We start from the raw sequence: 12,843 nt of genomic DNA on the forward strand, positions 1-12,843 counted from the left end.
TCACACACAGACGAGACATTGCATGCTAGCAATTCTGTCTTTCCAAACCGTTTGCCTGTTTACCCACAACAAGACACTGTAAATATAATGACACGATTCAGCAGACACTAAGGGCGGGGGTGGGGATCAGTACAGCATAGTATCGCAATATTTTGAGTGGCAAAATTGTATTGATACATGGACACCAAGTAATGATACTGTATCAAAAAGAATCAGGTTCTTCTGACAGAGTTGGTCACTGTGTCCCACTGTGCTGCAGTAAAAGGTCCTGACGTGAGATGAACAGGATGGAAACTATCTTATTAGATAAAACAAAACAAAGTTTTCATTTGGGGACAGAATTTGCAGTTGAAAAAATGTAATAAATCCCAATATATCATAAACGTGTTATCACAATACTGAGTATTTTGCAAAATGTTTATAAAACAAAACTAGCGTACTGTGATGTAGATATCGTGGTAATATTGTATGGTGGGGCCTCTGGTGATTCCCACCCCTAGCAGACAAGTGGAGGCCTCCAAAGTTATATTGTCATTTATCTCTGATTTATTTGCATTTGAGGGGAAAAAAATGGATTATCTATGAGAAAAACAAGTGGTGTTCTCCTACTTCCTTCAAAATCATCATCAGTTTTGGTTTCACTTTCTTTGCTCTATCCAGTCCTCTGGCTTCCAAAATGGCGGAATGTTTTCTGCCATAGTATTGCCATTCTTGTCAGTGTCTCCACACCTATGTTATGCTTGGGCGGCCTGCCCAGTGTATTCATGGCCCCCAAAGTATAACTCAACCCATTCAGGGGTTTCCAGTTAATGTATGAACTTGTGGCACTCTGCTTCGTGCCAATTTCACATCACCCTGGCTCCTTTGTGGTCACTGTCACCATGGAACCAGCACTTTGCTGAGACCCAGACTCACACAGTCTTAAACATTTTATTAATAGGGCTGGATATCAAAATTGGGTATCTTAATGGTACCTCAAATGCTTCGCCTCTAGCAAGTGTTTGACAAAGGTAGTGTCAATATCACATTGGTTTAGATCAGCTCAATACATCAGTAACAACAAGGCGCCACCACATGTGGCTCACCTGTTGTAGTGAAAACAAAACTGCAAAAGAGGAAATCCATGATGCACAGAGAGAGGGGCAGAAACCCCCCATGACCTTTCGAAACTCATGTTTCCAGGTTTCAAAAGCTTTTTCCGTACTTCATAAGTCTACCTGTGCCAATGTACATATGAGTATAAGCATATGTGTATATATGTATATACAATGTATATATGCTTCATATAAGTGTGTGTATATTACCATTATTGTCTCCTTTGCTGTATCTTTTTACATTATGGTTCAACCTTTTTCAAAAAATTTGTTTATTTATTTATTTAATCTACTTTTTATTTAGACTTATTTTCATTTGCTTTCTGTCTTTCTTTCTGTCTGTCTTTATTTTTAAAATTTCATTTATTTTGTATCTACTGCTTATTCATACCTGCAGTTGTGGTCCTTTTGGTTTTTATTTATCTGTTTATTTGCCAGTTAGTCTCTATTTATTTGTTCTGTTATATTAATTTTTTTTATAGAGGTATGTATTTATGCATTTTTATGTATATGTACGTGTGTGTGTGTATATATGCATGTCTATTTTTCTACTTTATTATTATTATTGTTATTGTTGTGCGTCTGTCTTGTGAATATTGTAAAACACATTAGACTGTCTGTTTGAATGTAAGGAAATAATAAAAATCTTGTGAATTGTGAATTTCCTTCAGGATGAATAAAGTATCTATCTATCTATCTATCTACTGAAAAAAAAAAAAAAGCTTTTCAGTTCGCCGTTTACAAGGTTTCAAACCTGGAAAACAAATGAATACAAACACAAACAAACACAGTTGTTAAGAAATAATGTGAAATACACAACAATGTTTGCAGAGTTTGGATTTTTTTCACCCTGTCAAAATGTTACACAAGCCTTGAAGACTTAGTTTCAATCATCCAAAATCTTTTTTGGTAGATTTCAAGCTTTCAAACACTGACTTTCAACCATCTGTAGCTTTTTTCCAATTGAAATATGGGGTGATATTCATTCTATAAAATGCATGTTCAGATGATGCATATACTGACCTATACCTACACAGCTGTCTTGCTGGCTTGAGTGAATGATCTGTCCAAACTGCATTTATCAGAGAGAACACAAAACTGACTGCCTCAAAAGATTGGTGGATTTCATGTAGGGCAATGTGACACCATTTCTAAGAAATCATCTCTATTGTTTAATAACTTCCGAAAACACTGTTTTGCCTCTTTTTCATAGTGAATACTATGAGTCCATATTACAGTGACTTGGCTGGGTTTTGGCCTCCAGCACTGGTGTGGCTACAGGAAAAAAAATGCAGTAGTACAAGTTTTAAACAGTTGCAAAATGCCACCAAATGGTCAAACTGTGAAACCGAGATAGTGTATGGAGGGGCGACTTAAGCTGCTTTTCCACCACATAGTACAGTTCAACTTGACTCTAATCACCTTTTCCAGTTTTCCACTGGGAAAGTTGTGGATAGTACCTGGTACTTTTTTGGTATCACCTCCATTGAGGTTCCAAGCAAGCTGAGCTGATACTAAAAGCTGTTGTGAAAACACTGCAGACCACTGATTGGTCAGAGACAAGGATTGTCATTAGAATCATCACTGCATCATAGTGTCATCAGTGTGCGTCTGAGCTCTGATGTAGGATTTCCTAAACTTTTTCCAGCAGTCTTCTGTCTTGCTGCCTTCAGCCTCTTCTGAAACAAAGTGTCTCCTTGCTGTGACAAACAGCCACACACTGAGAATCAAGAACACTATTCCATCGATAGCCTCCATTATTCCCGTGTGTTGTATTGAAGATGATGTAACTCCAGGTTCACACTACACTGAGGGTGTGCTATCTGCAGTGGAAAACAAAATCCAGAAAAGTACCTGGTACTAAAAGTGAGTAGAGTCAAGTTGAGCCGTACCATGCAGTGGAAAAGCAGCTTTAGGCCTGAGCCTGAAAAACAGGCCATTCATGTAGAATGTAAATAGCAAAAACAGTCAGTTTCCAGAGGATATCTGAATACCACAGCTACCGCCATACACTTAGATGGAAAACCTGTGTGTGTGAGGACCTTAGTTACATTGTATAGAGTGACTAAATCCTGAAGTCTTGGTCACAAAATAACACCCACTACGCACCAAATGCAATTTGTCTTTGGCAAATAAGCATCACCCACCACACTTGCCACTACCGTTTCTAAACAATTTAACCCTCTGTTTAACCAAAATGACAGAAAAAAAGAATATTTCTTCCTGCTTATTGAGTACAATCGAGATGAAATGGAATAGTGGTGATCTGGAGAAATGGAATCACACAAACTATCTGGATGAACAGACTGTACTTAGCGTAAGTGGGATTTTTCATTTTTTTTGTTGTACATTGAGTGAAATGATCCTTTAAAATACTTCAGTTATACACAGTCTTTGGTTTTGCCTGTTCATGCACTTTATCCATGCTGGCCATCGTACACTCCTTCACCTAGGGTCAATCAAATCAAAACAAAATAACACAGGTATCAAACAATCTACAGATTTTCCAGCCTTTGGCAGGTGAGCTTAACATTTCAGACAATGTGTGAATTCAATGAAATAATTAAACAATTGAATAGAATACAGAATAGGACTATTGTCAATTATATGGATGCAACTAAGTTATTTTCATTATCCATAAATGTACTGTTTTCTATTAATCTATTTTCTCAATTAGCTAATCATTTAGTCTATGAAAAGTCAAATACAATGACAAATTCCCATCACAGGTTACCAGAGCCCAAGGTGGTGTCTTAAAGGGCCATGCCAGTGAGTGTGCGTGTTTATCTGAATATCTACAGAATGTATACACTCAACATTTTTGCTAATCTTTTCCAAAAGAATCATATTTTAGAAATCCAGTATCATTCTTCCTCCCTTTTATCCAGCCATTGGTTTCCATTCATTCCACTACGATATGAAAATTAACTTTCAGAGACTTCAAACTTTATTCACATCAGTATTCCATCACCACAATAAAGTCATCCACATTAGTTTTCCAAAAGCAGCAGCACTGCTGTGTTTTGATGACTTGAAACTGAGCAGAGTGAAATGGTTCCTCCGCCAGGGAAGATAGTCCCCAGGGAAACATTTGCTTTACATAGTCAATTATCTGTTCTGTGGTCACGACTTTGTCACCTGCAGAAGCAGGACATTATAAGGTGGCTGTTTCAACCAAAACATCAAATTTGAAAATGGAGGGATTTTGATTATTTGTTGTGATGTCTTTAGTACCCCTGGATGATTTGCAAAATGGTTTGTTGCAATGAAAAAAGTGGGTAGATTGTAGTAAATGGACTACATATTCAAAATTACTGCTGTGGTCTTAAAATTCTTCTGGAGAGCAGCAATAAATAAATAAATAAATAAATAAAAATCCCTTAATACTAACTCACTTTACAATGATATGAAGTGGAGAAAGTAAGCAGATCTTAGCAGCTTTGTAGCAGTAACGAGCACTCTTGATATTTTTCCTTGAAAAATTACTGATACAATCAGTTATCAAAATTATGAATAAATTTTCTATCCATTGACTGACCACTTCAGCCGTGGTCAGTTATAAACTGGTGCATGGTATGTGGTCAGTATTGCACAAAAGCACACTATGATGAAGACGTTCATGTGACTGGTGACATTAATTCCACACACATAGAAGTGAGACATAACTTGTGATAATTTCACATATTCCTTCTGGCATGTAGCTGACTCAAGGCAAGAAATATATCAGAGGGTCAGAAGCACACTGCTGGACTAATCATCACAAGATGAGCCACTAACAGCTCAATGCAAGTGCTTTGCCACAGATTGGGTGTTCTGGTTCAAACTGTGTCGATCAGTAGTGAGCTTACATCACTATTCTCTAGCAGTGTCATCCTTGCCCATTTGTGCGCAAAGAGGATATAGATAGAGCAAGAAGTCTGACTCAGGTCAAAAAGAGCAGTCGGCGATGTCCTCAAAAAATTTGCCACTTCCCATTGTAGAGCTCATATAGGCAGCTAACATTAGCTATTCACACTGTGGGCAAAACTGTGTTACATTATATAAATTCAGTAAAGCCAAAATGTTATGTGCTACATTGTTATTATGACAGGAAAATCCATCAATTTCATACATGACACAGAAGACTAAACACTGCAACCCCATGACATGCAGAGAGGACATTAAAATATATATTTTTTAAAGATTTGCATAATGGCATTCTAAGTAAAACATGCTGGAACATTGCTGAGATAATTCATTGCTTCAGATATGTTATTCAGACAAATAAGCTTAATGTACTTTTATTGGTAGAAGAAAAAAAAAGGCGTGGCCCAATCAAGTTTAGGGGTTAAGGCAGGCCAAGTGGATTTTTCCAAAAATCGTGACAGAAGTAGAGCCTGAGTTGACCATCTCACTTTTACAGTCTCCAACAGTATGTGGGTTTTCATCCAAAATGTTTTGGGTATTATATTTTCATCAGATTTTGAAAATTCAAAAAAATAAAATGCCAATTAATGTGGGTTTCCATCCACAATGTTATGTGAACTGTCATGCTGGCTGTCACAGAATGCCTCAAAGTTCAGGTTCAGGTTTATTTAGAGGCTAAAATCTGTCCCACACCACTGCAGGGCACATACAATCAAATAATGCTGGTATTACAAATCCGTATTCCACATTACCAAAGCAATTACTGCCCCTGCACGGGAGCCCCTTAGGAGACAGTATTGTGCCCCATCCTCTTTACCCTGTACACTGCAGATTTCCATCACAACTCTGTGCTCTGTCACATGCAAAAATTCTCAGACAACAGTAGCTGTTGCGTGTATTAAGGAGGAGGAATACAGGAAGCTGGTGTGTGAATTCGAGGAGTGGTGTCAAAAGAACCAACTGCACCTGAACACACTGAAGACCAAGGAGATGGTTCTTGATTTCAGGCACCAGCCCCCTCCCTCTCTCCCTGTCTGCATTGGAGGAGAAGCAGTAGAGAGGGTGACATCATATAAATACCTGGGACTGGTGCTGGATAATAAGCTGGACTGATCTCTGAATATTAATTCCCTCTACAAAAAAAGGGCAGAGCAGGTTCTACTTCTTGCACAGGCTTGCTTTATTCGACATCTGCACTAAGCTACTACATATGTTCTATCACTCTGTAGTGGCTAGTGTTCTGTTTTATGCCGTGGTTTGCTGGGGGGCCAGTGCTAGCAACAGAAACATCCAGAGGCTGAACAAGCTCATCAAGAAGGCAGGCTCAGTGACTGGCCTTAAGCTTGGACTCTGTGGAGGAGGTGACGGAGCAAAGAACGCTATCCAGACTCCGAGCCATCATGAGCAATGCCACCCACCGGCTGGCCTCCATCTTCCACCAGCAAAGGAGCAAGTTCAGTGACAGACTGCGCTCACTGAGTTGCTCCACAAGCAGACTAACAAAGTCCTTCGTCCCCCGAGCCATCAGGCTATTTAACTCTGTAGGTGGGTGGGGCGAGAGGGAAACTAGGAGAAAGCTGGAGTATGGGGATCACTGATGGTGTTGTTTTTAGTGCAATTTTACTTATTTATTACTGTTTTTTATATAGTATAATGCACTGAAATGTATTTATTATTCTGTAATGGTGTGACTGTTTGCTGAATGATTGAGCAGCTGGCCACCTGTGAATTTCCCTCTCAGGATTAATATAGTACATATCTATCTATCTATCTTTTGTGGTAAATTACTAGGTCAGTGATTACTGACAAAAGGAGATGCAAAACTGAAGGTTTTTTGTTTTTGTTCTTAGAATCTTTCTGTTGCCATCAACCTTTTCTAATGCGACATTTTGAAATGTGCATAAAAATAATTCAATGGAAGCATGGCTAATGATTTGTTCCTCCTCTCTGGCTGAAGGTGTGCTCATTAGGGATGGCAGCTGCTGTAGTTTACATTTGGAGGCTTTTTTTTTGTGTGTGTCCTGCACTTTTACTCATTTTGCTCAAACTTTTTTAGAAAACAGATCTCAGCATGTCAAATTCAATTCAAAGGTTTCATCAGATCAAATCATTAGTTAGCCTACAGGTTCACCCCATTAACTTGTCATCGTCCACAACATGAAAGCTGTCAAGCAGTTAAATTTGCTGATGACACAGCATTGACTTTCTTAGAGTTAAAGCTTAAGAAATGGTTATTGATTTTCAGGGAAATAAACCAGATGCTGCTTCACTGATAATAAAAGACACCGTTGTGGAAAGAGTAGATCACTATAAATATTTAGGAGTGCTCTTGAATGAGAAGCTAACTTGAGCTGACCACGTTGGCCTCAGAACAGATAAAAAGAACCCACGTTTGTATTGTATGAGAAAGCTTGTATCTTTTAATGCGAAAGATGAGCTGTATACGGATGTCAGTGAAAAGAATAAAGAGTGGATCGATATCCAGAGGGGCGGGGAGGCCAGCTAGACTTACACAGAGGTCTGTTCAGTCTGTGTCCACGATGTTCAGGAGGATCATGGAGGACAAAGACTATCATCTACATCTGAACATTATGGACAAACACAACACAGTGACAGACTGAGGCCACTAATCACACACACAAACCAACATATCCTCTCTTACGTCCCAGGGGATTAGACAGTGCAATATGTCCCAAAGGCATTTTTTAGGTGTTTTTGTGTGTGTGTGTGTGTGTGTGTGTGTATTTATTCTCATAACTGGTGTATAACAATAGAAATGTAAGCTCTGCAATTTCCATGTTTTTGTGGATGAAATGAAATGAAAGTGAGATGAAAGTGAACCTTTACCTTGAACCTTGGAAAGAAAACCTACATACACCTAAATAGTAGTGGACCACAGCTGGAGACTAGCGATGTAAGGTCACAGGCCACAGGATCAACAGCCACTGAACCAGATAATAGCTTGACTTGGCGATATGGACAAAACTGAATACTGCAATATTTTTGACTGAATACCTTGTTATCAATACTGTGGAGATGACTACTGGTGCTTTCACAAAATATTTACACAATAATACTTTTGATAAACAGTCATTAATAATGTGGATATGATGACCAAGGAGGTAGAGGCAAATAATAAACCAGCCTCAACAGTCTAGCAAGTTCAGAAAATTGCATCTCTTTACTGCAACAGGGCATTTAAAACCAGGAAAACAACACTTATGCCGTATTGTGATACTATGATATCCAAAATCCCAGATAATCTCTAGTCTTGTATCATGATAACAATATAACATTGATATATTATCACCCAGTCCAAATAAAGGCTGCTGTTACCATCAGCTACTGTATTATGGATGATGTCAGCATCGCTTTCTATGGGATTCCCCAGTAATGCCCACCCACAGTTAAAACAATACAGCTGATCTGGGACGTTTCAGAAAGGGAAGTTTCAGAAAGTACATGTGACTCAACTGATTCTACTTTGGTTACCGTGAATTACTCTAAGGTTACACTCATGGTTGAACATGATTTGAAACTCAGATTGCTACTGGAAGTCAGGTTTTCACACGGAGAGATCCATTTCGAAGAGTTTTGAGGTTCAAATATCTATATACCGGTATATCTATCTCTATTTCTATCTTGGTAGACAGATACACACTCAGTGGCCACTTTATTAGGTCCACCTGTACACTCTAATGCAGTTCAATGCAGCAGCTCTGCCATAAATTATACCTTTCAAGAAAGTTTATTATGTTCAGTTTTGTTGACATTGTGGAGAATGTGTCAATTTAATTCTATGTTTATGACTGACTTTTTTAAAAAAAACTTAAAAAAAAAAAAAAAAAGTCATCATCTCAGAGCCCACATTCAACAAACCACTTCCTGCAGAAAGGAAAGGGGTCAATACCCCATCTGAAGTGACTCGTAGAGGCTGTTCAGTCAGGGCTCTTCATAAATGTCTAATAAGGGATGGGCACCCTGATCCATCAGGAAAAGGACAGAATTTTTGACAGATACAATTCTGCCCTTAGAGTTGTTTTGTTTCTCCACAAATGAATCCACATAACACATTAACTCATTAAATATTAACAATACTGATCACTCATGAATCCACATGACGCCCAAAGTGGACTATCATATCAGGTTAGGAAAAAACAAACCTCCCATATTAGTATTTTACATACTGGAAAAGTCATGTTTGCTATACATTTTTTAGAAAGTACCATGCTCCCCTAAGCTGATGCCCTCCCACTACAAATACACACTCTGAACACAGATGATATCTAGCTTGAAGTGTTCAAACACGGTGCCTTAAGTTAAGTTGACCAAGCTTCTCCAGTGATTGGAGAAAGATTCTGTTCATGGAAACTGGAGGGTCCAGTTCTCAGCATGAGCTTCCATCTAGCATCCAGCAGGCTTAAAGCTGGTCCACCTCAAAGCTGACAGCTACAACTGTTGACTGCAAAATTTTCCACTAACATGACATTCTATTGTTTGGAGAAAGCTGAACTCGAGTAAAAAAAAAAAAAAAAACACATTTAAAGCCACCCTGGTTATCTACAAATGTATAAATCCCTGGCAGTACGTAAGAGAAGTCGATTTGCAAAATGTTACAAGCCTGTTGTGAACTGGGTGTAGGGTAGATGCACCAAGCGGTTGCCATCTTTCAACCAGATCTCATCTTCAGAGTGTTTTACACAGCATGCTACCACCCGCCAGTGTATATTTTGATGGAGGACGATCGACTGTTGGAATAGGAAGCAAGTAACATAACTGTGGAAGAGCTGTTGAAATAAACGCTGCTTGGTGTATTGGATGAACGCCGAACTGAAGAGGCGCTCATAACGAATCATAACGTCCCAAGTCCTGCTCTACCACAATGAAACTAAGTTACATGTGAGGCGACATTAAACTGACACATTTGTGAATGGGGTTAGCACGACATGCAGTCGGCGCGCATCGGGGGTAACACTGGCTGCGAGGAAAACAGTAGGGTAATATCAACCCCTTTCTTCATGTTGTGTTCCGTAATATCTTTCCAAGTGACACAGGGCAATAGTAAGCTATATCGGCTGGAGTAAATCCTTAAATTAACACAAAAGACTGCCCCGTAAACGCACAGCTTCCCTCCCTAGACCCACCGTAGACAAACATAAATAACATGGGCGTTTCTTGGTAGCTTAGCTAGCTAGCCTGGCTAGCCTTTCTCACACAGAGCCAATGCCCCTCCAATGGGTGTTAGGATATGTTCACTTTAACTTAATGCTGGCGTGCAACTTCCCAATCACGACTCTAGCTGCCGAAATAAGTGACCAAAGTGTTCAAAACAAGCCAACGCCACCATATAATAGACAATGACGCTTCTGTGTAGTCTTACCTTTTATAACATTACTAAAAATCGTAGCTCTGAATTCTTCTTTGGCCCTCTGATCGAAGTCCTGCCCATGGATGATGCGCATCTGCTTGAGGAAAGTGGACTTGCCGCTCTCGCCTGCTCCGAGTAATAGGATCTTTACTAACCGTTTTACATAAGTCTTATCTCGATTAAGACACTTGTCTATCTCTTTAGATTTCCGCAGCTGTTCTGCCTCGCCACTTGTGAGGAGACAGTTAGGAAAACATACAGATAAAACGGAGCGGGACGGCAGGAAATCCGCCATCTTTGAAACAACTTCATCGATACAGACAGCAGGGAGGGCTGAGCTCACCCCAGTCTGATGTTGCGTTCACGTGCCATGCGAAAAAACGGCGTATGCGACCATTCTCTTTAAATGAAACAGGTTGTACTACAAAAGACAGTTCACGTCCTCTTTCACGTGCTATATCTTCTGGAGGACACTGGTCACCTACCCTAATGGGAATTTCTACTTGGTGATGGACCTTGATTTCTCATTCTTAAAGCTGACATAAACAACACATAAGTCATTTTGTGATTATAAATCTGCTAATACCATGACAAGACACAACAGCTTTCCGAATTTACAGTGGTGTTTGGCAATGCAAACAATGTTATAAAACATGATCTCAAATGTGTAGTTAGAATGTAAAAAAAGCAAATAGACCTTTTTCCACCGCAGCCATTTTGACATGAAACTGCAGGGTTAACATAGGTGTTACTAATGATACTAATTAAGGTTCCATTCTATTTAGGGCTAACAGAGCCTGGGTCCTGCTATCATGTGTGCTGGCTTCCTTCATAACACGTGTGTATCTGCTATTTCGTATCAGTACGGCTGCCGTGAAAAAGGTCTATTAGGAGCAACCAAAGCCTGCAGAAAGAAAATCAGTCATGTGGTTTTGACGTCTTGAAACGAGTTCGAATGGACGCTAAATAGTTTGCTCTCAGCTGTGCAGACCGCCGCGATTTTTTCCCCATGCGAACCTGAATCCAACACGAGTCCAGCGTCCTGGCGGGCGAGGCGAGCTCACGATGGAGTACGTGAGCGCGCACAGCCTTCAACAATGTGAAGAAATATTTGGGCGGGTCGCAGAGACATTTCTAGTAGTCTTTTCCTTAAAAGCAGCGCTTCTTTCACCTTTACTACCAGCTGAACATGACTGATTATTTATTTCACCATCTGGAAATGGTAGAAGTATCCAGTTATTTTAATTATGCCCCCTGCCAACACCACACACACACACACACACACACACACACACACAAACACTCTCTCTCTCTCTCTCTCTCTCTCTCTCTCTCTCTCTCTCTCTCTCTCTCTCTCTCTCTCTCTCTCTCTCTCTTTCTCTCTCTCTCTGAGATTAATAAATCTGAATAGGCCTAATTTTAGGAGTAGACAAAGTACCAAAAAAGAGTAACTCATATGTTTCAGCTGTTCAGCTAGCTGGAAAACAACCAGGGGGCCTGGAGAGCTTTTTGGATAATGTGAACTTAGTCCTGTTAGACAGACCTGATCATCTAATGTCTCAGTTTTATAATATAGTAACAACTACAAGTCAGATTGTGGATTTGTGACAGTAACAAGAGTAATCTACAATAGTTAATGAAAAGCTATGTTTAACACTGTCAAGTTTCTATTTTAAGACTGAGGGGGAAACAAATAAATCTTTAAAAATGAAAAAAGATTGCAAATTCTACAACAGGACGTTCTAGTCAAGTGATTTGATTGGACAAGGGGCATCCCGTTAGCACAGATGTAGTACAACAGCACTCTGTAATAAGTGTTCTGTAATAACGGTTAAATACATTAGCAGCTGTGAGCTACATTTGAACAAACCACACCACAGCGGCGCAAAAATGGACATATTTCCACATTTCCCCTCGTTACCTATGCTGATAGATATATTTTAATGACCTGAAGTTTTTACCTGAAACAAATATTATAATGAGAAATTGTTTTTGTTATTGTTGTGTTGTGTGCATATAAATTTCTAATGTGAAAAGTTCTGCATACAGTCCTTGTGTACTTTTCTCTGTCCTGCAGTGGCATGCATGTAATATGTTCAGCTTTTCCCAGTGGCCTGTGATTGGTGAAAATAACTCCATCCGGGGTAGGAAATATTACACCCAATGTTGCCAGATCAGATGATTTTCTGCCACAGGGACTACAGGAAATATGTCTGTACCTGTGACTTTTGCTGTATTTCTTGTTTTGGGTGTTGATTAATGTCCAGAGTTCTTTGTTAAAGTTGTACAACTGTGGTGATAAATATCAAGATCAAAATAGACTTTTTTTTATAAGAAACAGCTAGCCACTAGCAGCTGGCCGTCTGCTACATTATATGACCCATGTGCACGGCCAAAATACACAGAGCTGCCTTGAGGCCGCATCCCCACCTCGTGGAAACGTCACACCACTGGTTATATAGTTAGTCAAGATGT

The 12,843-nt window shown here is 39.5% G+C and overlaps 1 protein-coding gene across 1 annotated transcript in view; it reads right to left on the reverse strand.

The window, feature by feature from the left end:
• gna13b (guanine nucleotide binding protein (G protein), alpha 13b) overlaps nt 1-10,680 on the reverse strand; it is a 38,414-nt gene extending 27,734 nt beyond the window's left edge. Inside the window, exon 1 of the mRNA XM_030057634.1 lies at nt 10,381-10,680. Coding sequence (XP_029913494.1) covers nt 10,381-10,663 — 283 coding nt within the window. The 5' untranslated portion in view covers nt 10,664-10,680. The remainder of the gene's footprint in view (nt 1-10,380) is intronic.
• Between the last annotated feature and the right edge of the window lie 2,163 nt (nt 10,681-12,843).

This window comes from Myripristis murdjan, chromosome 8 (assembly GCF_902150065.1).
Source record: "Myripristis murdjan chromosome 8, fMyrMur1.1, whole genome shotgun sequence".
NCBI classification, from domain to species: domain Eukaryota; kingdom Metazoa; phylum Chordata; class Actinopteri; order Holocentriformes; family Holocentridae; genus Myripristis; species Myripristis murdjan.